The sequence below is a fragment of the Haliotis rufescens genome, unplaced genomic scaffold (genome assembly GCF_023055435.1).
Source record: "Haliotis rufescens isolate VD_foot unplaced genomic scaffold, xgHalRufe1.0.p SCAF_8, whole genome shotgun sequence".
NCBI classification, from domain to species: Eukaryota; Metazoa; Mollusca; class Gastropoda; order Lepetellida; family Haliotidae; genus Haliotis; species Haliotis rufescens.
The window spans coordinates 50714132-50741829 of record NW_025964372.1 but is presented as its reverse complement, the minus strand read 5'-3'; the positions used below and the strand labels follow the sequence as shown (position 1 = coordinate 50741829).

The 27698-nt window shown below is 41.9% G+C and overlaps 2 protein-coding genes across 2 annotated transcripts; both read left to right on the top strand.

Moving 5' to 3' along the window:
• Positions 1–4953: 4953 nt before the first annotated feature.
• On the top strand, positions 4954–9867 carry LOC124152391 (echinoidin-like). Its single transcript, XM_046525316.2, has 5 exons — positions 4954–5079; positions 6276–6364; positions 7403–7493; positions 8562–8787; positions 9799–9867. The coding sequence occupies exons 1-5, from the start codon at positions 5022–5024 to the stop codon at positions 9824–9826; spliced, it is 492 nt and encodes a 163-aa protein (XP_046381272.2). The 5' UTR covers positions 4954–5021; the 3' UTR covers positions 9827–9867.
• A 5057-nt stretch (positions 9868–14924) lies between these two features.
• Positions 14925–27394, top strand: LOC124152392 (neuronal acetylcholine receptor subunit alpha-6-like). The gene is made up of 6 exons (XM_048389395.1): positions 14925–15017; positions 15934–16040; positions 19482–19526; positions 21591–21688; positions 23741–24297; positions 25635–27394. Exons 1-6 carry the CDS (start codon positions 14966–14968, stop codon positions 25880–25882), a joined length of 1107 nt encoding a protein of 368 aa, XP_048245352.1. The 5' UTR covers positions 14925–14965; the 3' UTR covers positions 25883–27394.
• The last annotated feature ends 304 nt before the right edge of the window (positions 27395–27698 follow it).

The following is a 27698-nucleotide window of genomic DNA, read 5'->3' as shown; positions in this document are numbered from 1 at the left end:
GACTTCTTGCCATGATAACATTGCGCTTTGTATATATAAGCATACTGTGATAATACGTTTGTGTTTACCTGATATGTGCCTTGGGACAACTAATTCGTTCCATGGTTGATTATTTAACTTGATTTGGTAGTTCAAATATATGTATAGCCATTAGTTTAAAGACCAAAACATCGCTTCTTCACTGCAAGTTATCAGTAATTATATAGCAGTTGTATAAGAGTGACTACACCAGGCACCGACCATTTAATACAATGTTTGGTGCGGGGATTATTTGTGCACAGCGTATTGTTCCAGATAATACTGCTCAACAAAATTATTCCTAAGTGTATTACACACCTTTTGCACAACCATAAAGAAATGTGCCTTGATGTCGTGATAGAAACGCCCCCCACTCGCAGACTATCAAATGGTCGACACCTCTCTCATGTGTTTTAGTAATAAATCTCAGGTTTTATTGGTAATTTTACAGCATATTTATTTATCGATTTTAAAGTAAAGATATATCAGTCATGAATTGTAAATACTTGGTATTGAATTTAAATGCATACGTACAAAACGTGAATAAACCGTTTACACATACATAAATGAATTTTCATATGGTTATTTATTTTTGCAAATTGGTGTGTCATCTGTACTCTTACAGAAGTAGTCATATGAGATCCGGGAAGATCCGGGGTAGAATAGGTTTTCAGCAACCCATGCTTGCCGTAAAAGGTGACTATGCTTGTCGTAAGAGGCGACTAACGGGATCGGATGGTCAGGCTCACTGACTTGGTTGATGCCTGTCATCGCATCTAAATGGCGGGGATTGATGCTCATGATGTCAATCACTTGATTGTCTGGTCAAGACTTGATTTATACAGACCGCCGTCATATAGCTGTGTGCGGCAAAACAACAAACCAACCAACATTTTAACTGCAAGATCTGCATGGATGTTTTGTGTTGTAGCCTACTGTTTTCACACACAACCCACGGAACTCTCATTACAATTCTAACTTAAGGAACACTGCCGCATAATGCAACATCAAAAGATGAGTGAGTGAGCCGCCGGGCTGCCGAGGAGGCGCTGAGAAACCACGGGGGTATCCAAGTACATGCACGCCAACAAGGGACCTTTTACGTCCGTTTCCTAAGGATCGTGGAAAGTGTGTTAAATTAACAAGAATTGTTGACAAATGTTTCAAATGTTCGGCTTAGAAGACACACAAAACACTGTCCCTTCTGTCGAGGTCGGTGAGGAAGGGTGTTCAATTTTACATGTGATTGACTTCGGTTGTCTGCATGCTGCACTTTTAGGTGTTGTCAAATTGCGTATCAAGTAACTTTGACTACCATTAAGACTCGTGTTGAGCCTTGTGTGTCCAGCTGTACGGACGAACCCAGATAACTATAATTACAAAACTGTCAATGTGACAATCAAGCTACTTAAAGAAGTGCGAACGATGCAAGAGTTATAGATAACTGTGCACAGCGAATGCATATGACAATAAGCTAATATATACACTCTTCAATTAAAGAAACGCACAGGTAGATATTTAGCAAATTTAGTGTACCTAACAAAGTCGATATATTGTCGAACCATGTCTCTCTGGGAATGCTAAAACACGAAGGTATTTATCAACTTCAGGGTGGTTCCATATGCGATGAAATTAAAATATCGATCTTTGAGGGATTATTCTTTTTTTGTACAACTATGTATTTTGGACAATTGTTTTGAAACATTCAGTCAGCTGAACTTGGATTTTAATGTATAGAAAAGTAAAACGTTGCATAACATGAATCCAATCCACACCTTGAATAATTTATTTGAAACCAAATTGGGTAAACTTGAAGGTTGGTTGGTTTGTTGTTTAACGCCGCACTCAGAAATATTCCAGCTATATGACGGCGGTCTGTAAATAATCGAGTCTGGACCAGACAATCCAGTGATTGATATCATGAGCATCGATCCACGCAATTGGGATCGATGGCATGCATCAACCAAGTCAGCAAGCCTGACCGCCCAATCCCGTTAATCGCCTTTTACGGCAAGCATGGGTTGCTGAAGACCGTTTCTACCCCGGATTCTTCACGGGTCGTAAACTTGAAGGATTCAAGGCCAAGATATATGTTGATCCTAATGCAACACCTCGGTATTACAAACCTAGTTCAGTGCTTTATGTTATGGGACGGATGAGAGAGACTGAGCTGGATAGACCGCAGAAAGAAGAGACAATGGAACCAGTTAAACATTCTGAATGGGGATGTCTAGTAGTACCTCTCATGAAGCCTGACGGTACATACAATTTGACTGTGAGTAAAGTGTCCACACTTGAACAGTAGCCAATTCAAACCTTGGAAGAGGTGAACAGTTTACAGACCTTGACATGAATCATGCATACCATCAACTTGTTCCAGACGAAGACTCCAAAAGGTATGTGCTTACAGAATTCGACGTAACAAGCGCCCAGGGCGCTCTCAAAACTAGAAATAGGGGGCTCCTATTAGAATATTATTTTGTTGAAAAATCCAGAGTTGAAAGATAAATTTCGTGGTTTATGCTGACAGCCTGAAATGTTTATGTACGACAGATATATTCTTCCAGAATTTAATTGCCAATAATAAAGGGTGCATATATCACACGAGTGCGTATTATATGCTAATGGGGATCGGAAGGGGTGCTATTTGGGATTGTTAACTAGCCAATATATTAGCAAATCTCGCGCTTATTACGTCTAATACGGTATTAACACTCACAAAGGTCTGTTTCAATATACCAGATTGCTCTCGGTTTGTCATCAGCACCTGCAATATTTCAACAGGTCGTTGAAACATTACTCAAAGGAAATGCAAACTCAGCAGAATACTTGGAGGATATCAATTCTGACATTATCCTCAAAATATCGAGATTTTGGAGGATGAAATAATGCAAAGATTTTCTGATGCAGGTTTGACATTGAAACGTGAGAAGTGTTTGTTATGGCTGAAGAAGTGGAATGCTCGGGTCACAAGTTGGATAACAATGGGCAACATCCAGTGCCCAGAAAATTGAGTCGATCACAAATGCTCCTGAACCAAGAACAGTGAGCGAGCTTCGTGCATATCTTGAGACTCGTGAATATCCGGGGTAGAATAGGTCTTCAGCAACCCATGCTTGCCCTAAAAGGCGATTATGCTTGTCGTAAAAGGCGACTAACGGGATCGGGTGGTCAGGCTCGCTGACTTGGTTGATGCATGTCATTGTATCCCAATTGATGGTCCAGACTCGATTATTTACGGACCGCCGTCATATAGCTGGAATATTGCGGAGTGCGGCGTTAAACAACAAACAAACAAACAGCATATCTTGAGGCTTTGAACTTTCATCACAGATTCATTCCTGTTATCCCGGGCACCTTGGAGCCACTGTATCGCCTAAGAAAAGACGTTGCGTGGTCCTGGGGCAAATGATAGGGAAGTGCTTTTCTCAAGTCTAAGAACCTTGTTCAATCAGAAGATGTGCTTATTCACTTTGATCTTTTAAAACCCATCTTATTACAGTGTCACGCACCATCGTATGGTGTTGGTGCCGTACTGGCACACGGGCTTCCTGATAGAACAGACTGACCTATTGGGTATCATACCATGTGTCCCGTACTCTCACACCTGCCGAGAGACCGCCTCCGTGGTCTGATGGTGGAACGTCCACCCGGAGAGCGGAAGGTCGGTGGTTCGATCCCCAGCCGCGTCATACCAAAAGACTTTTATAGATGGTATCTGTTGTTACCCTGTCTGGCACTCTGCATTAAGGGGATAAAACAAGGACTGGTCGGCTCGGAGACAGTTCACTGTCTGAGTGGGGTATTCGTGTTAAACTGCAGCATGATATCTCAGTGAGCTGGCACTTTAAAATGGGCATTTGTCCGGACTAGTTCAAGCGCGCACACACACACACACACACACACACACACACACACACACACACACACACACACACACACACACACACGCTATATTAGTGTAACAATCTTGAACGCGACGTTAAATCCAATTTCACCTCACATCTGCCGAAAGATCTACCAACTGGTTGGCGAAGGCTACATTGTAATTTATTGATTGAAGAAATTTCACAAATAATTATGTTCATGGTCAAGTTTTGAAATTGTTACAGGCCATAAGCCTCTACTGGCACTCTTAAGCTTATAACCATACTATGATCTACAAGAAAGGCCGCGATCATAGTCAACGTTCCACGGAACATACAGATGAGGCTACTGGGTGCCGGTTCACGAAAGCCTCTTAGCGCTACGACCTCCTAAACCACGTCGTTAATCACCTCTTAAATATTTACGACGGGCTTACGATGCCTTTGTGAAACGGTCGTAAAACATATCGCTAGGACATCCTAAACTAGGTCGTAGCGGTTAGGAGGTCGTAGCGCTAAGAGACTTTCGTGAACCGGCACCGTGATTATGTTGGAACAGGTAGAAACTCCTAAACTTACAGCAGAGGACACTGGAAGAGAAATATCCAAATACCGCACCTTATCCACAGTAAATGAGTATGTTCGCGGTTGAAACCACTTGTTGTTGTTGACAAATGTGTTCTGACAGGTGCTCGTGTGATCATTCAAAAGTGGACTACATGTCAGTCAACCAGGTGGCACTAGAATAAAGGTCCTTAGTCGCAGTTTTGTGTGGTGACATTACATGCATACGGATACTGAAGCCAAAGACATGGACTGTGTTGAACGTAAACTGTTGTCGAAAGTAGCTTTTGTCGTCTCTCGTCACGGCAGAACCAGTACAGTTCATTTTCTTGGATTTTCTTAAAATAGTTTCAATTGAAAATAAAACAATGATATAAAAACTGAGAGGTTTAGTTTCTTTTCTAGTTTGTCCCCAGCTTATTTGAAGAAGGTTATATATTACTTTCAGTACAAGTACAGGACAAGTGTACTCTATGTACAGATAAGATAGATAAGCATTCTACATATGTACTTATCGCTTAAACACACGTCTGTTCGCTGCACATCCACATCTAGGTTATACCCGACGCAGCCATGGTGTATACTACTGCTCTATTCCGTCTGTTGGCAGCTGTGGTTGTGCTTACTCTGGGTATGTCTTTCCAGTTTAGTTTCACCTCTGAATGCGAGTGACTATTTCCACATCACTCAGTACATTAGGTCTTGTTTGTTTACGAAATGTAAAATACGCACAAAATATAACCCTGAAATAAATTTGGGAAATATTTATCTGTACTAAAGGAGGTGTTTATGAAACATTTGATAAAGGTTTTAATGCTGACAAGATAAAGTAAACAACACCTAGTCTTTACCTGTTTAGTATTTCCATAAGGTGTAACTGCACTTAGGTGCCACAGAGGTAAAGGGGCGGTCGAGTAGCCTTGTGGATAAAGCGTTTGCTCGTCACGCCGAAGACCCGGGTTCGATTCCCGACATGGGTACAATGTGTGAAGCCCATTTCTGGTGGGCTGGAATTGCTGGATTATTGCTAAAAGCGGCTTAAAATAGTTATCGGTAAGACGAACTTATTCTGTAAACGTGATGAGGATGATAATAATGATCAGGAACAGGAACTAATTTCAGATTGATGCGCTGACTGCTTGCTCAAACAACTTATTGCCTATTGTTTAAAGAAACCATGGCTGCAAATCATTTGTCAGAATCTACTAGAGGGGTGGGGTGGGGTGGGGTGGGGGGAGGTTCAATCGGCGCTTCTATTCCTGTCTCAAAAGTATATTTTAAAAATTCTAAGTATCCTGTATTGGGAAAAAACATATACTACTATGTAGTAATACAATTTGAATTCCCAAAGAAGATATTTTTAACAGGTCCGGGCTAGAATAGGTCTTCAGCAACCCATGCTTGCCATAAAAGGCGACTATACTTGTCGCAAGAGGCGACTAACGGAACTTTGTTGATGCATGTCATCGTGTCCTAATTGCGTAGATCGATGTTCATGATATCAATCACTGGAGTGTCTGGTCCAGACGTGATTATTTACAGAATGTCGTCATATAGCTGGAATATTGGTGAGTGCGGCGTTAAAAAGTCAGTCAGTGAGTATGGTTTTACGCCGCTTTAAGCAATATTCCAGCAATATCACGGCGGTGGACACCAGAAATGGGCTTCACACATTGTACCCATGTCGAGAATCGAGCCCGGGTCTTCGGCGTGACGAGCGAACGCTTTAACCACTAGGCTACCCGACCGCCCAGCGTCAAACAACAAACAAAACAGACAAATAACATGAAGACAACATCGCTTTAAAAACAATATGTATCTTTCAAGTCGACGGTTCCTGTCCCGACTATTGGACATCGTATGCAGCAAGCTGTTACACGCTGATCAAGAATCCGTCAACATGGGCCGGAGCGGACGTGAGACAAATAGACACTCCGATTACAATCGTATCTGTTTTACCTAATATCTCTGATGATACGTACAAAATATCAAACAACTATACTGTCCAATTCACTTTGTTACCCAGGTGGGATCGACGTACACCAAGAGAGGACGAGGATTATAAAATGGGTCCATTTGGCTGAACCGTTCTGCATAGTTTAATAAATGAAAGCCGCTTTTGTGTATTATCATGAAAGTTATGAGATGTTTTCATGTGAAATTTTCAAAAGGTTTTTTTTTCTTTTTTTCCGTAATCATATGAATTTTCTACTATAAATCTGGTGTACGATTCCCACTACGAGTGTATCATACGGTCTTGAGCATTTGGGACTTCAAACAACACTAAACGTAGAGGAAAGCTGTAACTGTTCGAAAGATCTACTCTTTGTAATGCATGTTATTAGAAGCTGGGTCATGTCCAAAGTACCAAATTACAAAATGATGGTAAGACAAACGGGAATTTGTCATAGACTTAATACTTTCAACACAATATTTTCTTTCTCATTTACGGTGGGCAAAACTGGTCCTTACATTACATTTCACATACATAAGCCACAACACATGTTTCATCGTGTTCAACTATCAAGTTTACGTTTGATAACTTAAAATGTTTCGTATCATGGTAAGACAAAAGGGAATATCCATTATCTTTCTGTCACCTTTCCATTTATAATGGGTAAAGCAGAGTTCTTTTTATACTTTGTTCTTTATATTCCACACTCGACAGAATTCATCAGTACCAAGTAATGAATATCGCTTTGTCCATTTAGGTTTTAAAACGTATAAAGCACTGCTACGATTCTATACTAGGGTTTTATACGGTCTTACAAAAATGTTGAACGCTTTTTCCTCCTCAGAACCAAACTCATGCTCGTTGGTTCTTTTGGTAAACGTCTGAGACCTTCATCACTTCGGGCTGTCCTTCCACAGTTAGCGCACACGCCGTGACATAGTTGGACTACTTTCAAAGCGGCGTTAAACCCAGCACACTCACTCACTCACTTTTCTTCCAGGACATTTGCAAAGATTTTGATGCTTTTCTCGTGGAGGTCGACACTAATGCAGAAAACGAATTCTTAATAAGTTTTCTGAAAAACAAAAAATGTGAGTACTTTATAAAAACATAAGATTCACATGAAGTGACATACATCCTCGGTGAAATAATGTACATAACCAGTCGGGTTTTTTAGCTTGATTTGTTGTTTAACGCCGCACTCAGCAATATTCTAGCTATATGACGGCGGTCTGTAAATAATCGAGTCTGAACAAGACAATCCAGTGATTAAAATATCATGAGCATCGAGCCACGCAATTGGGATCGATGACATGCATCAACAAAGTCAGCGAGCCTGACCACCCGATCCCGTTAGTCGCCTTTTACGACAAGCATAGTCACCTTTTACGGTAAGCATGGGTTGCTGAAGACCTTTTCTACCCCGGAATCTTCACGGGTCCATAGCCAGTCGGAGAATCCAGTGATTGATATGATGAAGAATGATTCACACTGTCGGGGTACAACCAAATCACCGAGCCCGACCACCCGCTCCATTTGGTCGCCTATGACGATCAGCAACTGTTTCTGAGATACATTCTTCCCAAGAAACCCACGAGGGCATTCAGTTAAATGACACCACAGAGACGACTGAGTGGATCAGGTGGTTTGACTACGTGATGTTCGAACCCAAACGGGAAAGTGTTCATGATTTCAGTCACTGGTTTGCCTGGTTAAGATTATGTATGACAGGCCTCTGAGATAAAGCTGGAATATTGCTGACTACGCCGTTAAGTAACAATCACACACTCCCGTTCTTATATCAACCAAACCTAATGGAACCATATTTATTTGAGACACGGATTAAATTCGAGATTTGTTCTTTCTCGTCTTCGGGGGCACGGGTGGCCCAGTCGTCTAAGGCGCCGCGATTCGCTGTGCAGAGTTGCGTCCCTTTGGCACGCCAGAAACCTATGATTGTGGGTTCGAATCCCGGTTCGCCCCGATTATGTTTCTAGGTTTATCATGCTCGTGGGTTTCACTGAAGTGGTAAACGTCTGAGACCTGCATCACTTCGGGCTTTCCTCCCACATTAAGCTGACACGCCGTGATATAACTGGAATACTGTTAAAAGCGGCGTTAAACCAAACTCACTCACTCACTCTTTCTCGTCTTCATAGTGAGCACAAGAGCAGTGTGGCTAGGAGGGAACGACCTACTGAGCGAGAGCCACTGGATGTGGTCACACAGCCAAGAGCCGGTTATATTCACGGACTGGGCACCAACACAGCCAGACAATGTGGCCAACACGGAGAATTGTTTGGAATTGGCAATAGAAAGTAGGTTTGGCTTCAAGTGGAATGACAACGTATGTTCAGCGCGTCAGTATTTCATCTGTGAGCAACCGTGAGTAAAGCGGATTATTTAAAAAAAACAACCCCCAACTGAAATGTTTTTCTACTTGAGATATAGCCGATGGCATGCGTGGACTCTGCGCATAGCAGTTACAGTAAACTACGGTTATAACGAACTCACAGGGACCAATATTTTTTGTTCGTTATAACCTAAAGCAAGCCGTTATAGCGTTCCAACTAAACCATACTGCAAAATGGCCGGGACCAAAAACAACAGTTCGTTATATCTGTCACTTCGTTATAACCGTGTTCGTTATAAACGTAGTTTATATAATTATGGGGGCGATGGTGAAAGCGTTCGCTCGTCACGCCGAAGATCTAGATCCGGTTCACCATATTGGTATAATTCGTGGAACCCATTTCTGGTGTCCCCCGCCGTGATATTGCTGGAATATTGCTCAAAGCGGCGTAAAAACATGCTAACTCACTCCCCTTTTGATTATGAAACAAAAAACACAATTCGCTTTCGTTATTCTGTATTTTCAATATACATTCACCACCGATCTTAAAGACCTGATAACATTCTGTATACATACATATAAAACCCTTAATTTGGTATATGATGGTACGGATTTCCTCGTCGTCGAAGGCGTCACAATTTTGTGTATAGAGTGTCGCCCCAAAGGCGTACCATAATCATATCATGGGTTCACATCACAGATTCGTCCTGAAGAAGATTTGTAGTTGTTGTCACTGTCCGCTCTCACTGTAGAGATGAACGCCTTTAACATTAACGACGTCAGCCTTCCTCCCCCACGAACACACCACGATACAGCGGGAATGCTCCTCAGTGCGTCGTTTTACAGTTCCTTCAACCGGTTACTGGTAATAATCATTAAGCATGGCGAATGATAGGATCAGGGCACACCTAAGGGACGCAACTCTGCACAGAGAATTGAGACTCCTTTCACGAGAGGGCCTCCGTGGCCATTGCTTTTTCCAGTTTAAGTATGAAATGCCGGACGTTTTTCATGTACTGCATCCGTTTGTATTTCTGTTTCAGTGATTCAAGTAATGCTATCATCGGTTAGAATTGCGACGTTTTTAAAAATAAACGCAATGAACTCTTTAATGTGGCTTGTTTTCTAATTGTGGTCAGTTAGTCAAACGGATTGCGCTGTCAGCTCTAACATGCCTAGTTGTGACCTCTTACTACACTTCATGAATAAATACTCCCCAAAATAGAAACTAACTGATGATTAAATATAAAGACGTATCGAGTGATGGTAATAGATGGGTAAGAAAAAAGGAAGGGTTAGATGTTAGTATGACGATCAACAGAACAGAACAACCATGAAAGACGTCAGAGATGTGGAGGCAACAAATGAACGTTTGAGATGACGTGATCCACAATGGATCATGCCCCCAACGATTGGTCAGACATTCGTTCACACAGCGTGGTATGGTCCAAATCATCTCCCAATGACAATTTGAGGGAGTCTTGTCCAGTCCTCTTGCAGGGCCTGACCGAGTTCGGCTGACGTAGCTGGTAGCCTTTGACGTCGCAGTTCACGTCACCCGATCATGTCCCCGGCGTGCTCTGTGGGGGAAAAGGTAGGCCCCCTCGCTGGTTATTGTTTTCTGGTGATGTTTGGCTGCTGGGGGTTGTTGCTAACGGTAACTACACGTGTAGCAGCAGCGTTAACGTGGGTATTACAGCTGGTCGCCGAGCATGAAGATAAACTGCATGCAGACGATGTCTAATTGCCCTGGGTGTCGTTGTACAAATAAACCTCAGCGCTACGACTGTTGTAAGTCTATGTTAAGATATGGGAGTTACGATCACCTGAGCGTTAAACAACGGCATCCTGATCAGTAACTGGGACCCTGAGGGCTTGGCGCAAGTTAATCGCGATTTGATTGGCGATTTCGTAAAGCCTGGTTTCTGAATAATCGATCCTGGACTTAACATTTTGAGTCCGCAGAAACCTGTTCCAAAGTCTGCAAATTACGGACTGAGACACATTGAACATATTGGTAACCACTCGCTGAGTTCTACCAGTTTGTAGCATGTCGGGTTTCGTTCCATAACCGTTGTATCTCGGGCATTCTTTTCAAAACTTATCTTTCTTCTGGCAACCGATCATAACATTATATTGTAATGTTTAGGAGAGTAATACTGTCACCCTAGTTCCAGTGAGCACTGGGGGATACACCAGAGTGAACCAGAGCGTGCAATGGAGGCACACAGTTAGGTCAACTGGTTCAATGTTCACAATATCACAATACGCACCTCTGTCAAGCTTTACCCGGTCTCAACACGGAGAACATGCGCACTACAGCAGTTGCCGCAGTTCTTAGTTCGGGATTGGATCTCCCAGACTCAAGTCTTGTCTCTGAAATGAACTTATTTGACCGATAAAAACAGTCGTTAATTATAGTTATGAAGTATAAAAAGGAGGCCAGAGACTTTCTTCATATTCAGATACAGATTTGCCAAATATTGTGACTTGCCTGGGCTGTATGGGATATATTTCCCAGGCAGTATGTGTAGATATTTGCGGGTGGATCTGAATAAAGTTACTCCGATCCCGACCAGTTTGAAATGTCTGATATTCAGCTGTCTGAAACAAGCTGTCTGGATTTTTCAATTTGACAAAGAAAACCATTTATGAGCTTTGTTATTAATCACTTCAATTTCTCAATCTTGAAAATGAATCCCTGGAAGACAGTATGACAAGAGGAATGATTTCACCTTCCCAGTGGTGAACTTTCTCTTTGCGCCCAGCAATATTCAAGCAGGTCTTGACCATGGGGTACAATCGAGTTCTTTCTACGAAGAGTTGTGTGATCAGGGTTACAACATTCAAGTCCTTCGTAAAACTTTCAAATCGTTTAATGGTAGTATGGTGGAGAATATTTCACGCATCAGTGACAAGGTTGATGCCCGATGCAAATCCTTATTTTGACGAATTTGTCATACAGACCCTGAAACAAATATATCCAATACAGCCTATGCAAGTCTATACTGGCAAGTTGAGATTACTGCAGTATCAGGAGAAAGTCTCTGAGCTCCTTTTTATTGTATTTTATAACTTTAATTTAACAACTGTTTTTTTCTGTAAAATATGTTCATTTCAGAGACTAGATGTTAGTCTATATTGTGACTTGTACGATGTGTTCCCATGTATTTTGCAGGTGGATAATTGATTTGCCTTTGCATGTGTTTGTGACGGGTACCACCGATGGGGCAGGATACGCTCACCTTTTCGCGATAGTGATTCTTGATCATGATTTAATCAGAATTATATTTTATACTAAAACTAACGTTATTAGGCCCAAGATGCTGATATCACAACAACGCAGGAATAACAATGATATCGCTATACCACTCACACCAAACATGTAAAATTATATTCATTTGTAAGACAATAGTTACTGAGTCAACACCAGAGGTCAATACATATTGTACAATGGAATAACCCAATTCACAGTCGCAACAGACTGGTATCAACTTCCATCGAAGATGCACCAGTATATACAAAGGTTGAGAACTTGGTGTTGTTTAGCAACAGTGAACAGTTTGCTGAGATTCAAACAAACAATGTGTATCATGTTTATGAAACAGAAAATTGTAAAATGCTCACCCATAACTACATTGGCAATTTCTTGATAAAAACACCACACTGGAGGGGTGTGTGATGGTGTAATAATTATGATTGATTATAACAGTTTTGTTACTAGTTTCCGGGCATTGCATGAAAGGGCATCGATGCGACAGCTTCGAATTCCATCACTGGAAGACGCCATGGTTTGTGAAATATAAACTTTACGAAATTATTTTTTTAATATATAAATATATTTTAATATATCAAAAATGACCCAGTATGCAAATTCCATAAACTAAATTTTCACGTTGTCATTTTTGCATGTTATGCAAAACTTTGTTAAAATGTCGAGCAACGTTTTTCACATATTGGGGCAGTGTGGTAGTTCGCTCGTCATGCGAAGACCCAGCTGGGTTCGATGGGGGGCGATGGAGGTAGCCTTGTGGTTAAAGCGTTCGATCGTCATGTTGAAGGCGCGGGCTCGAATCCCCACATGGGTATGATGTGTGAAGCCCATGTCTGGTGTCCCCCGCCGTGATATTGCTGGAATACTATTAAAGGCGTAAAACCATACTCACTCTCTTACTTACTCATATTATCACCATAAGACATGCTGTAGTGTTTCTATATTCATGTCACCATATACAATCTGGAAAATATTAACAAAGACAAAGAACAAATCCATAGTCCATAGTTGGGTATTCTCCTATAATAAACAACTACTACAAATAGAGAGTCAAATACTCTGTATTGTATTGCTGTTCCAAATTCTACATCTCCACGAGATATTTAAAAATGATGTGATTGACCATATACAGTCTGGGAAACGATTAACGAAAACTGAAAACCATTCTGCTTCGGGTTAGGGGATACTAGACCATATATGGGTCTTTTCATATAATACACTAGTAGGATAGTTATTGGTACTGTTATTTTTACACGAAAAGCTGAAAGGAAACACAATATTCGTTGTTTTTCATTTATTGCTCGGGTATGATAACTTACATATTTGACTCACAACAGTAACTCCAATTGACATTCAGAGGATAATAAATAAAGATACACGTTCATGTCTGAGAAGCTAAACACTGATAGGGAGTATTATAAATATCGGAAACATTGTTTGACCTCAAGACATCAACAGTATTTGCAACACTAAACATAAACACATTCGCTGTTATCTGAAGAAAATGGATGGGAAATTCCTCAAAGCACGTGTGTGTGTGTGTGTGTATGTGTCTGTCTGTGAGCGTGCGTGCGTGCGTGCGTGCGTGCGTGCGTGCGTGCATGTATGTAAATGTCTGTTTGTTCGTGTGCGTACGTCCGTATGTGAGTGAGTGAGGGTGTGTGTGTGTGACAGACGCCCACGTGCACTAACACACACAGACAGACGCCCACATGCACTAACACACACAATGAATAATTTGAGACACAGACCTAGAGAAGCGAAAACGGACACAAAGACGCACATGCATTGCTCAAAGACCGAGCAGTCTGTATATCTTGACACATTCCTCTATAAATCTGTATAAGAGGAATGTCACCGCACGGGCTAAGGCGAACGATTTTTTACAAAAGAATTCCAGGAGGTTTCCTTTGATCGTCAGTTTATGATATATTTCTGTCTACTGCACTGAACGAATTGACACAAGTGACTTATTCTGAAAGCTGTGAAGGGCTGCGATCAATTCGTCGCTTGTATATCAGTGTCAAGTAATGGTCAAGACTCGATTATTTACAGGATGCGCCGAGATAGGTGGACTCTCAACTAACTTCAGTAATCGCTCCATGCCGATGTATGTTTCTGTTACACTTCTGCATTCTTTATCCAAAATTTCTAGCCATCGAAATGCGTTCATATGAATTACTGGTATTTGAAGTAATTTAATGAACGAAGAGCTTCTCCATACAAATATTTCCACGGTTCTTTGGATTTGAGGTATGTTAATTTAGGTTTGATACCTCTTATTGACCAGTGATCGAATTTTCTCGCAAGTCATGAATGACACAGTGATGATTCGTCCATGAAACATTTGACCATATACTTATAGAAACTGCGACTTAAGGACATATTGATTCAACATAAACAATCGAAAGTCGATATAAGGTAATTACACTCGATGCTATAATGAAAATTAATAAACGTTTCATATTGTGTTTGTCATTATTGACAAGACTACGTAAGAGATTGCAGCAATATCAGCAGAAGGTGCAAAGTCTACAGTAGCTTTCATACAATCTTTAGCACATCCGCCCTTATCATAATACTTATTGAACCAGTTCATTAATAATCCATATTTCCAGGATCGTGACTTATCACCAATACATAACAAAGACGATTTGATGTCTTATGAGTATAGCGAACGCCATCTGGCGACGGAGCGGAACACTTCATAACGGTACAACTGCTGACTAATAAACCTGGACGTTAAAAAGTATCGATCGATGAGAGGTATGGTATTTGCAATGTGCGCTGTGGTATCATTCATACGTTTCAAATCAATAGAATGTGGTTTGATATGATTTTATTGATAAAGGTGAGTAGATATCTTACGTCATGACTTCGATGTTATACCTCCACAAGTCTCCGTTGCACGTGGGGGTAGAGGGACGGCCGCTGCAATGTATAGAGAGGGAATATCGTGTTACTCTGCGTTCATGGTTATAACATCAGGTAAGTGGACTTGTCTGTCTTGTCACTTTGACTGCTCTTTGCTGCAGTTAATTTATAACGATGTTTGATTGGATGTATTTTAACGCTTTGAACTGAGAGGCTCTCTTCATGATACAAATACAGGACACTCTGGTGGGGGGGGGGGGGGGGGGGGGGGGGTGTGTGGTAAAATGGGGTTCAAGATTATTGCAAGTTTATATAGCGACGTGCATGTATGTGTGTGTGCGTGTGCCTGTCTCTCTCTGTGTCTGTATTAGTCCGGTCTAATACAGGTTCTATGGTACCAGCCCACTGAGATACCATGCCACAGTTTAACATGAATTCCCCACTCAGACACAGTATACTGACTCCGAGCCGACCAGTCCTTGTTTTATCCCCTTAATGCCGAGCGTGTTTGTCACAGGTTTTCATACCTGCCAATCACCTGTCTTACAATAGAAGCTGCACGTGCCCAGGTATTTATTTTGCACGTGCATCAGTGTTCAACAGATGAAACGTTAAAGTTTCTTCTCCTAGAGCCAGTGGGTAAAACAGTCCCTAACCTCGACCTTGAGGTCCAGTGTTTACTCGAGAGTTCATCTAACTTGAGGGAGTGAGTATGGTTTTACGCCGCTTTTAGCAATATTCCAGCAATATCACGGCGGGGACACCACAAATGGGCTTCACACATTGTACCCATGTCGGGAATCGAACCCGGGTCTTCGGCGTGACGAGCGAACGCTTTAACCACTAGGCTACCCGACCGCCCCTCATCTAACTTGAACCTCAAGGTCAAGGTTAGTGAGTATTATGTACTGTCCTTCCACGTCTTTTGAGTGACACTGCCGGGGATCGAACCCCCAACCCCCGCCCTCCGGGATGTCATGGGCGCGGGGGAATTAAGTTCACTATATATACTATCCTGTTATAATTGCAGTATACTCGGGGCGGCTGCCAGCGAGCTATGAGAGAGAAGAGAGGCCCAAAGATGAAGGCCCGACCCCCATCAACGTCTCCATGGTGTTCACGTCACTGAATTACTTCGTACGTATAGTAATAATAGTAATAATTAATAATAATAATAATATATAGAATTTAATAAAATCAAATGAAATTATTACTGTCACTCTCAATGCGGACTGTTCTTTGCATGACATTAACTGTCACGTGTATGCTGCTGCTCGAACATTGGAGGAACTTCATACAGTTTCCAAAGAATGAACCACAAAAGGGTAATAAAAAAAATCTTCCAAAGAAAAACCGGTTCCAAATTAAACTTAATAAAACAAGGAAAGACTTATCCTGGATAACGGATAATAACGTTCCAAATTATTTAAATCTAATGAAAAACAATTTTACAGGCAACTAAATACATCCAATGGCAGTGATGAGAAAAGACCCACCATGAATTCCAGTGAAACGTTTTTGAAACAGTTGTGGTCTATACCCGGCATCTGTAACCTCGAAGAACCATTGGTGGAGGAATATAATGATTGTGTACGCGAAAAAATATAATCACCATTGTTGTGTTTCATTACACCTGATTGCCTGAAAAATGTAGCTAAAAGTCCAAATCTAATATGGCGCCAGGACCAGATGGTATTCGAAACCGGTTTTGGAACCTATTTCCTTGTGTCCAAACACCATTACGTCACTGTTTTAATTCTCTTGTGGATACAAGGGATGTTCCATTTGGTTGTGCAAGGGTCGAACAATACTTCTCCCAAAGAAAGGTGATTTGACTGATCTCAAAACTTTCGCCCTATTACTTGTCTGAATACACAATACAAAATATTTACAGGATGTCTTACAGATATTGTGTCATTAACTGTGCATCCAATGGCAGTATTTACATGGAGCAGAAAGGAGCCAGAAAGGGATGTTGGGGTTGTAAGGATCAACTACTAGTTCAGAAAATGAGAGGCTAAAACTTACCACCGTAACCTCTCAATGTGTTGGATAGACGACAGAAAAGCTTATGATTCCGTACCTCACGAATGGAGTTTGAGGTCACTGGAATGTATTGACCCCGAGCGACTACTTGTTTTACTCAAGTCTTTAATGAACTGCTGGTCAACTCAACTTGAGATGTATTCACAGGGGCAGGTGGTGACTTCGGAACCCATTTCTATCAGAAGAGGAATATTTCAGGGTGATTCTTTTAGCCCTTTGCTTTTCTGTTTGTCACTAAATCCTTTAAGCTTTTTGCTCAGCAAAGAGGAAGGTTATCACCCGGGCCTCCCAAGCACAGATCCCCAACACCACTTACTCACCTCCTTTACATGGATGACCTTGAACTTAATGCCAATGGAGGATCTACACTAAAAAATAGATTGTGCTTGTTTAGTCCTTTTTTAATGATATGGGCATGTCCTTTGGACTCGACAAATGCAACATTCTTCATTTGTAACGTGGCAAGGTAGAGGAGGGAAGATCACTCAGTTTACTTGGAGGAGGAGTTATTGACTATACGTACTTAGGGATGCAGATCAGGGACAAACTCCAGAATGCCCATATCAAGGGCAAACTTCGGGCAGAGTCCAAATTTAGACTAAAGAAAATCTGAGTTCAGAGCTGAACGCTCGCAGTAAAGTCAAAGCCACAAATACTTGTGCCCGTCCTTTCGTATTCTTTTGGTGTTGTTGACTGGACGAAACGAGAAATTCAGGGTATTGACATCCTCACACGAAGAATCATGTCAGACAATAGATTCAACCACCCGTACTCTTCCCTCAATCGCTTATATTTACCAATCACAATGTGAGGGCGTGGTTTGATTAACGTGGAGGTTCTTCATGATAGAATTGTTTTGTGCACTTTTGCACACATTTATTTGTCTGATGATCCCCTTGTGAGGCATGTCAAGATTCATGATGAAAGCAAGGCATTCCACAGTTTTCTAACACGAGCCAAGGATGTGGGACATAATCTCAAAGTCGGTGTTGATTTTGTTGATGGTTCTGTGCTGCTTGACGGTAGAGAAATGAGTGTCAACCAAGCGAAGTGCCATATTAAGTCGGCCTAGACTCAGTGTTTCAAGAAGAGGCTATCTGAACGACCACTGCATCGAGTTTATGTGCAGTGTGTTGAGAGGATCAGCAACCCTGCAGAGTCCTTACTTTGGATGAAGTCCTCTGGCCTGAAGAGTGAAACAGGAGGCTTTCTGTTTGCTGCTCAGGACCAGTCACTTCCCTCGAAACCGCCATTGTGTGATTTTGCATCAAAATGTAAATATGAAATGTAGATTATGCAATGAATTTAATGAGACTGCCCAACACATTGTCAGTTGATGCCCCGCTTTGGCTCAAACACAGTATCTTAAGCGACATGATGGAATGGCTCGATCCTTTTATTACCGTCTTCGCCTTGCTGGTGGTTTGACACAGAGGTCCATCCATGTAACAACCCGGAATATGTAGAGGGCGTCATGGAAAATGATAAATACAAAATTCTTTGGAATAGGCCCGTATACAGCCTCAGACGTATCCAGGCCAAAAAACCTGATCTTGTCCTTTTTCAAAAATCCAATGAAATCATTTATATCATTAAAGTTTCTGTCCCTTTTGACAGTAATGTGATTAACAAGATTGAGGAAAAACGTGGCAAATATGCGGACCTCGCTTTCGAAATGTCACGCTTGCATTCCAAGTACCAAGTTGTCCGACTCCCCATTGTTCTCGGTGCCTTAGGTTTTGTACCTCCAATTCTGACTGACATTGACAGAGTACCTGGGTTTTCTACCAGGAATACAGCCCTTCTGACAATCTGGGTAATGCAGAAGGCTGCAATGTTGGGGAGTCTTCACATTCTCCGAAATGTTCTGAGTGGGCTTGACTAGGCAGCGCTTCCTGGGAGAAGTCCCATTCGCTGTCTGGGCTGCGTAACCACGTGGTTTATTCTCCCTAAACAACGACCACGAGTCCTATATTTCTTATATGACATATTCACATTACAGGCTCTCTAAGGATGTTGATAAAATGTACAAGCTTTAAAAATATTGACCCGTATTTAAATGATGATGACTCCCTGAATAGATTCCGACCTTGGCAATGTCGGACAAGTCCATTTTATGAACAGGGATTTTAAATGTGGTCTTGCCCGCATATTCTCTAATTTCACGTCGATTATCTGAACCTTTTCTCCCAGTGTCGATTGTCATATCTCTCCCACTTTGGATGCGATCGTTCGGCCACTTCGTTTATCTGCGTTGCCCGGCTACATCTAAGGGGGACAACTCACTGGACACTTCACCAAATCATCAAGTTGCGAGCGCATGTTCGAATCTCCAGACATGACGTCATGATAGAACAATGTTTTGTCGTGAAATAAACCACGCTTCGTTCTTCATTGTTCTTTGCGATTTATCGCGTAGCTATCTTATATTTCATAATAATATAGATATGAACGAAACTTGAGATGTGTTTCAATTTTATTCAATGACCATATCATATTTGTATATTCATGAATGTTTTTCATTATTTTCAGGATGTTTCCAAAGCGGCGTTATCTACAACCTTTCATCTTCACATGGTGAGTGAGTGAGTGAATGTTGTGGATTGTACTGGCTAAATGAAATATTGAGTTTTAAATGCTATTTCATTTGTCGGTGGTAGAGTTTAAAATGTACAAAAGAAATCCCGTTTAGCATGGCTATCTTTCCACGTGCACGTTTAAGAAACATATGTCATTGTCCTTATGGATGGTGTAAATTATTATAGCCAAAATTATATTTTAATTTCAAATACATATTTTCCATGTTTTAGTACTACGCCTACAGATGCTTTGATCAGACATGATTGTGGGTTCGAATCCGGTTCACCCTGATTGTTTCTAGGTTTGTGCACCATACCCGTGCACATGGGTTCATGGGTCACTTCGGGCTGTTTTCCAACGTTACCTGACACGCCATGATATAACGGATATACTGTTTACTTAAAGGCAGCATCAAACCCAGCTCACTCACTCACTCGGCACTCTATCGAAGGGAGATAACTTCTGTGCCCATTTCCAGTTTAGTTAGGATGTAATAAATATTGAACCTGATTAATTAGGATAATCATTAAATACCAGATTGTTCTATAACGTAAATATTGCGGTGAAATGACTTGAACCAAGCTTGCAAGGACTCTCAATTGAACTGCATCGTTATTTTTGTTTGTTGTTTGTCGGCGGCCTGTAAAATAATCGAGTCCCGTAATAATCCAGTGATTGATTAAGTGAACAACGTCCCACGGCTTCAACGTCCCACGGCGTCAGGGTACGAGATGACACTCCATCAACAACGTCCTCGAGCCTGACCACCAAATCCATTTATAGGTTACCCGATCCTAGCATAGGTTCCTTGGGAGTACTTCTAACCCGACGTTCTCCGTTCAGGACTTGCGGGATCTGCTGAGATCTTCTCCACCTGGGCCACCGAGGGTGATAGTGTGTGCGTACTGCGTAGCCGTTTGTACAAAACAAACACTTTAAAAGGAAGCCCACTGAAAAAAACAGCATTCTGCATTCGGATAGAAAGGGGGTTCAGCAACCATCCCCCATCTCCCACCCCCACCCCATGTTTGTCGAAACAGGTGACTAACGGGACCGGGTGGTCAGGCTCACTGACTTGGTTGCTGCATGTCATTTTATCCCAATTGCGTCACAGATTCGATTATTTACTGGCCGCCGTTATATAGCTGGAATATGCTTGAGTGCGGCGTTAAACATCATATAAACGAACTTTCACGGTGACTGTTCAGAATGCGCCATGTCGTCAAACTGTGGTGGCTGTGGGTGATTTGATTGACGTGATAAACATGTCTCCATGGGTAGTGCTCAATCATTGACTTATTCATACTGACACCGACCCGTGAAGATTCCGGGGTAGAATAGGTCTTCAGCAACCCATGCTTGCCGTAAAAGGTGACTACGCTTGTCGCAAAAGGTGACTAACGGGATCGGGTGGTCAGGCTCGATGGCTTGGTTGATGCAAGTCATCGATCTCAATGGCGTGGATCGATGCTAATGACACTAATCACTGGATTGTCTGGTCCAGCCTCGATTATTTACAGACCGCCGTCATATAGCTGGGATATTGATGAGTGCGGCGTAAAACAGCAAACCAACCAACCAAATCATACTGACACCTGTCGCCTAATGACTTTGTATCTCACGCCATGTTTATCAATGAGCTAGCACAATAAAACCGGCATAAGTCCTGACAAGAACACACACAGTGACACGTGCATGCACCTCGTTATGTAACAGCAATAATATTCCGACCCATCAAAAAGTTCTTCAGCAACTCATGCTTGCCGTAAAAGGCGACTGACGGGATCGGGTGGTCAGGCTCGATGGCTTGGTTGATGCATGTCATCGATCCCAATTGCGTGGATCGATGTTCATGATGTCAATCACTGGATTGTGTTGTCCAGACTCGATTATTCACAGACCGCCGTCATATAGCTAAAATATTGCTGGGTGCGTCTTTAAACAACAAACAAACAGTTGTCAGCATATGGGTTGCTGGGGGGTTAAATTATTTCCCGGATACACTACACAGCTCGTGGACAATACTCTGTGAGGTCTAAATTGGATATTTATGTATTTCAGAGTTGGGCTGACACGCGTTTGAGTGTGAATGGTACGGACGATCACAGGGTGTTTTACGCCAATCAAGTCTGGACTCCGCCTCTGGTCGTCAACAATGCGTAAGTCCTCCTATGATACTTATGTGGTATTTAACTAAGAAGGAAGAGGGTTAAAGATGTCCTCCTTGTGCAATGCTGTATGTTTATGTATTTGTGCACTACAGATATGTGCCCTAGAAATAGTGTTGTTTCTGTGTTTTACGCCGTTTGACAGCGACCTATAAATGATCTATTCTTTGACCAGATAACCCTGTGATTGACTGAACGATTCACGCCGTCGGGGTAAGAACCGTACGTTGACACGTAATCAGCTAAGTTGCCGGGTCATTGCATGAAATTCCACTGCAAATTGTATATACTCGAACCTGTCAATTTGTTAAACCAGCTTTCTGAAGAATACTGGTGACAATGCCGATAAACACACCAGATACACAAACACTTGGACCCGTGACGATTCCGGGGTAGAATAGGTCTTCAGCAACCCATGCTTGCCGTAAAAGGTTACTATGCTTGTCGTAAAAGGCGACTAACGGGATCGGGTGGTCAGGCTCGCACTTGGTTGATACATGTCATCGATCCCAATTGCGTGGATCGATGCTCATGATGTCAATCAATGGATTGTCTGGTCCAGAGTCTATTATTTTACATACCGCCGTCATATAGCTGGAATATTGCGGCGTTAAACAACAAACAATCCATCCAACACTTGTTCATCATATAATGGGTGGGTTTCTCGGCAGGATAAAGCCAAAGGAAAAAACGGATATCCTTCTGGGTCATATGCGGACAGAGATGCAAATATCAAAGGTCAAGTGGGGCATCTTTCACTGTTTACAAACAAACATGGCGACGCCCTTGTCATTCGATGATCGTGTCAGAATTTACAATCGGGAATCTGGAGAAACAACTGGGTCAATTGCTGTCATTTTTAAAACAATAGTCTAATATATCGAAAGTCAGTGTCTAACTGTGACGTAGCTAAGGCATTGGCAACTTTGGAGATATGAATTGCGAAACAATTTTGCGAGGGCACTAGTCAAGCGGGAACAGTTTCCATATCTGTGCTTGTAGACCTCCGTGGCTTGGAACCTTTTCCACAAATTAAAACAGTTGGATTTGGCCGAAATATGTTCGAATTATTACCTTGTTTCGTTTTGTCGCTGTCTGCACATCTGACTGCACTTCGTAACGTTATGACAGGACAGGCCGACTGTCAACGTCTGACTATGGCCTTGACGTTTGATAGACTAGGGTTAGAGTAGCTTCCAACATTATGATAAAGAGGTTATGACGCTTGTGTTTAGAGATGGTAGAAATCCTGTATTTGGAATAAACGCTATGTATTTAGTTCACCAAGGCTCGCTAAATACAATGTATATTCCTTATACAGGATATTTACCATCCCCAAACTCACTCGCATGATAACCTCCATGTATCCTGTTTTTTCATTATAAAAAGCATATTCTAAAAACATGTCTTAAACAAGCGCACCTGTCCCTCCAGATAGCATGTCAATCTCTCCTTCTTAACCTTTTGTGCTCAGACGATCTATAATACTTCAACTTTAAAAAATTAAAAAAATTAAAAAAACACTTCAACTTTCACGTCCATGTCTTAGGTGCACCTGTTTGTTGGCCTGTTATGAACTCGTTGGGGGATTTTCATAAAAGTGCTCACTTTGGGCTTTCCTCCCACATTAAGCTGACACGCCGTGATATAACTGGAATACTGTTAAAAGTGGCGTTAAACCCAACTCACTCACTCACTCACTCATAAAAGTGCGCTGAACTGTACCTTCCCCTTTTGCAATATCAATAGAATATGTTAAAGTAGCATAATAATTGTAAGACTTGCTGTAAAACGCAACTATGCTTGTCGTAAGAGGCGACTAACGGGATCGGGTGGTCAGGCTCGCTGACTTGATTGGTGCGTGTTATCGTATCCAATTGCGGGATCGATGCTCATGATGTCAATCACTGGATTATCTGGTCCATAGACTCGATTATATACAGATCGCCCTCATATAGCTGGAATATTGCTGAGTGTGGCGTTAAACAACAAACAAACGCACAAACACAATTGTAAGAAAGTATTCTTCTCCCTCACATATAGGAATGGTGGATCCGCAAATGTTCTTCAAGATGACAGTGCTCCGCTCAAGGTGTTAAAGGACGGTACAGTGATATGGATCCCACGGGTCGCCCCAAGAACAGCATGTGGGTTCGACATTCGGTATTTCCCATACGATATTCAGATCTGTTATGTGGAAATCGGAAGTTGGGTCCACCCAACGACAGATGTCACTTTGAGAAGTGTGAAGTCCCAGGGCAAGACTATATCGCTGGCTCTGTACGCAGGAGAGAGGCAGTGGGGCATCATGGAGAAATATTTGTCAGTGAAGACGCATAGTGTGGCCGGTGGCTTTGGATTCAACTACTCAAGTCTGACTTACACTTTTGTGTTTCAGCGCCAGACGCCCTTCTATACCTTACTGATGCTGGTGCCATTCTGTTTCCTCTCCTTCCTCTTGAGTGGAGTGTTTCTAATACCATTCACAAGAGCGGACAAACTGTTGTATTCGCTGGCAATGCTGGTATCTCTCAGCATATTTATGGTCCTTCTTTTTAGCATCCTGCCTCCGGTTACAAGTTCCGATAACTTCCATTTGGGTAAGCCCCTTGTCAAAATATTTCAGATTGAAAGTTTAACTTTATCTTTTGGAGACTATGCAAACTGTGGGAACACGGATAGGCCGGTCGTCCAGGGCGCAATTTCCTGTGAGGAGTTGTGTCCCAGGATCTCATGTCCGTGGCTTAGGTTTCATTACGACCCTTGGTTTGTCCGGATGACTCATGGCGTCTGATGATCAGGCTCGCTGACTTTGTTGATAACTTGTCATTGTATCCGGACGGCGTGGATTGTTTCTCACAATATTAATCACTGGATCTTCTGGTCCAGACTCGATTATTTACAGGCATCTGTAATATAGCTTGAATATTGTTGAGTGTGGCTTATAACAACACGCAGTAAACTGAAAACTGTTCACATCGGCATTAAACCCAACTAACGCCTCCGTGGTCTTGTGGTAGAGCGTCCGCCCGGACAGCGGAAGGTCCGGGTTTCGATCCCCGGCCGCGTCATAGCAAAAGATTGTATTTGGTGTTACCCTGTCTGGCGCTCGGCATTAAGGGGCTAACACAAGGACTGGTCGGCTCGGAGTCAGTATACTGTGTCTGAGTGGGGTATTCATGTTAAATTGTGACATGGTATCTCAGTGAGCTAGCACTATAAATCGGCATCAATCCTTCACTTCTGTTGAGAACTATGTTAGTGACATTGTACCGATGTCGAATCTGAGCTTAGATGCAGGACGAAATGTATGTCACTGACAAATAGCATGCATAACACGCCTCCAGTCTGAGGCATGACAGATGACTGAATGAGTAAACTATCTATTTCATGAAAAACATTGTCTACGAAATTAAGCTTTCGTGAACACTCTTTATGTTGTTTTCTCATTTTACCACTGTGAGTGAGTGAGTTTGATTTTACGCCGCTTTTAGCAATATTCCAGCAATATCACTGCTGGGGACACCAGAAATGGGCTTCACACATGATACCCATGTGGGGAATCGAGCCCTCGCCTTCTACATGACGATCGAACGCTTTAACCACAAGGCTACCCCCATCGCTCCTCTCAGTGATGTGAAGGTGTACCTGTATTAATACATTAAAGATAGGTTTGAAGCCCTGCCAAAGTACCGTTTGTGGATGTCAATCAGAAACTATATTACTGTTGTATGTTAATGGAGAATACAGCTGTTATTCTTTACTTTCACGGGGGCCTAGTGGTTAAAGGGTTCGCTCGAAGACCCGGGTTCGATTCCCCACATGGGTACATTGTGTGATGCCCATTACTGGTGTCCGAGCGTGATATTGCTGGAACATTGCTAAAAGCGGCGTAAAACCCTACTCACTCTCTCCCTTATTCACGTTGTCCTTTCAGGGAATTATATGGTGTCAGTCGTTACCCATGGACTTAGTGTCATTGTGCTGAGCGTCGTTCTGCTGTGTGTCCACAAATACAAGGAGGCCACAGAGGAGAAGGGCAAGACTTGCAGCTGCACGTCCTTACCAGCTATTGACTTAGTCATGAGTGCCGTGTCGGTAGTGGTCAACATTGTCTTAGTGGCAGTATACAGTACGAGACTTGGAGAAGCGGATTCCGTGCTGTCACAACTTCAGAACCCCTAGAGCAATAGTTAGTCGACCATTGAAAGGCAATGGAATATGTCCATTGTCGATCTGTGAACATACACTGTGTGGCAAGGATAGTGATACATCTGGATGGATGGAGGTGGCGAGACGTGGAAATGAGCTGATCACAGACCCCTGCAAAGAAGAACAAGATTTGAGTTGCTCTTTTGTTCCAAAGACATGATGGCACGGATGTTTACGTTTTATTGAACTCTAAGCTTTGCTCTGCTTTGAGTGCATTCATATCTCTGTGATTTGTGTAAATATTATCAAAGGTGTCAGAACATCCAAATGTGACGGATCGTAACACAAGCGTCATGTAACGTGTTGATTAATTAGGAGATAAACCTACTGTGTTTTGAAATTTGATGTAGTCCCAGTGTAGAGTAGATACCTCTTATTTATACGTTTCAAACCTAGCGCTAGAGCCCTCGGTTCCACATTAAAATAAGACTGCGGTATCTACTCTACTGGGGACTACATTAAATTTCAAGACACAGTAGGTTTATCTCCATTCTACCATGAATGCAACAACGCTGTGAAAAAGGTGCTTTCTTGCAACGCGTAACAACACAGGGTACAAAGGTCTGCAATCTTAGAACATTCTGAAAAGTGGTCACAGGTAGTAATATATGTAACAAATATAACTAAAGTTCAACATTAAAATACCCATAATCTTGAGTAGTTCAAACTAAGTGTTCAAAACACATAGTATTTCAAAAGGAAGTTGACAAATAAACCTCCAAACATAGTCCAGAGATAGATGTTTTAATATCATAACAACCTGCCGTGTAGTTTGGACTCACCAAGTCATTTCTTGGAAATCTGCGCGAGACGTCATTTCTTGGAAATCGAATATGCCATGTCCAGTGTAGGGGTGACAGGTTGTAGAAATGCAAACGAACATATTTCTCTAACAAACTTTCTGAATTAACATTCTACTATTTATTTTACATGTGTAAGTCTTATTAGTTAGCCAGTAATTACCACCAGTAAATAATTAAAAAATAATCAAAATAAATGTGTCTCGACCCCGAACTTGACCTAACTCACGGTTACTCACACCTCATAACTGTCAATGGCTGACAATGTTGTTGTTTACCTAAACCTCAGACAAGATACACAAAGCAAGATGACAAGCCCGATCTATGATGTGGTTCAACATTAACATGTATATTTACTCTATGAGCCATTGAGAATTGTTTTCATGGAGTTTCCAAGGGAGGATTGTTTTTTGATGGACTTTAAAATCCCCACCTACCAAGTCCGTGGTTGTCGAGGATGACAATGAATATGTTGTCTAAATAAAGCTTCTTCACACACATTTTTATAATGTTATATTTTACTTTCATTGTCGGTTGTTTCAATGACGAAATTGCCTGTTCCGAGTCTGTTCGCCACCAAACATGTCCCTAGCAGTTTCATAAACATTTCATTTGTATGGAAGAGATATGCCTTCGTAAAGTCTTGTAATCTCATCATCGAGGCAGTCAGGGTTACGGCCTAGAACGTCATATCGTCGTCCAAAACATCCGATATCAAACTACCGTATTTCCTCTATTAGACACTAGGTCGTCTATTAATTTCGCCAGAGCCATAGATCCGTGTGTATTAGAGACCTGGCTTGTATTAGAGACCTGGCTTGTATTAGAGACCCAGTGAGTAACAGAGGAAACATAGATATGTTTTACAGTTCACATGGGTGATCGATAGGCAGCCACTTTTTATGAATCAATATGTAGGCTATCAATGTAATCCTGCGCACTATTTTTGTGTGAAAAGGTTTATAACATTTAATACCCAAACACGGGAT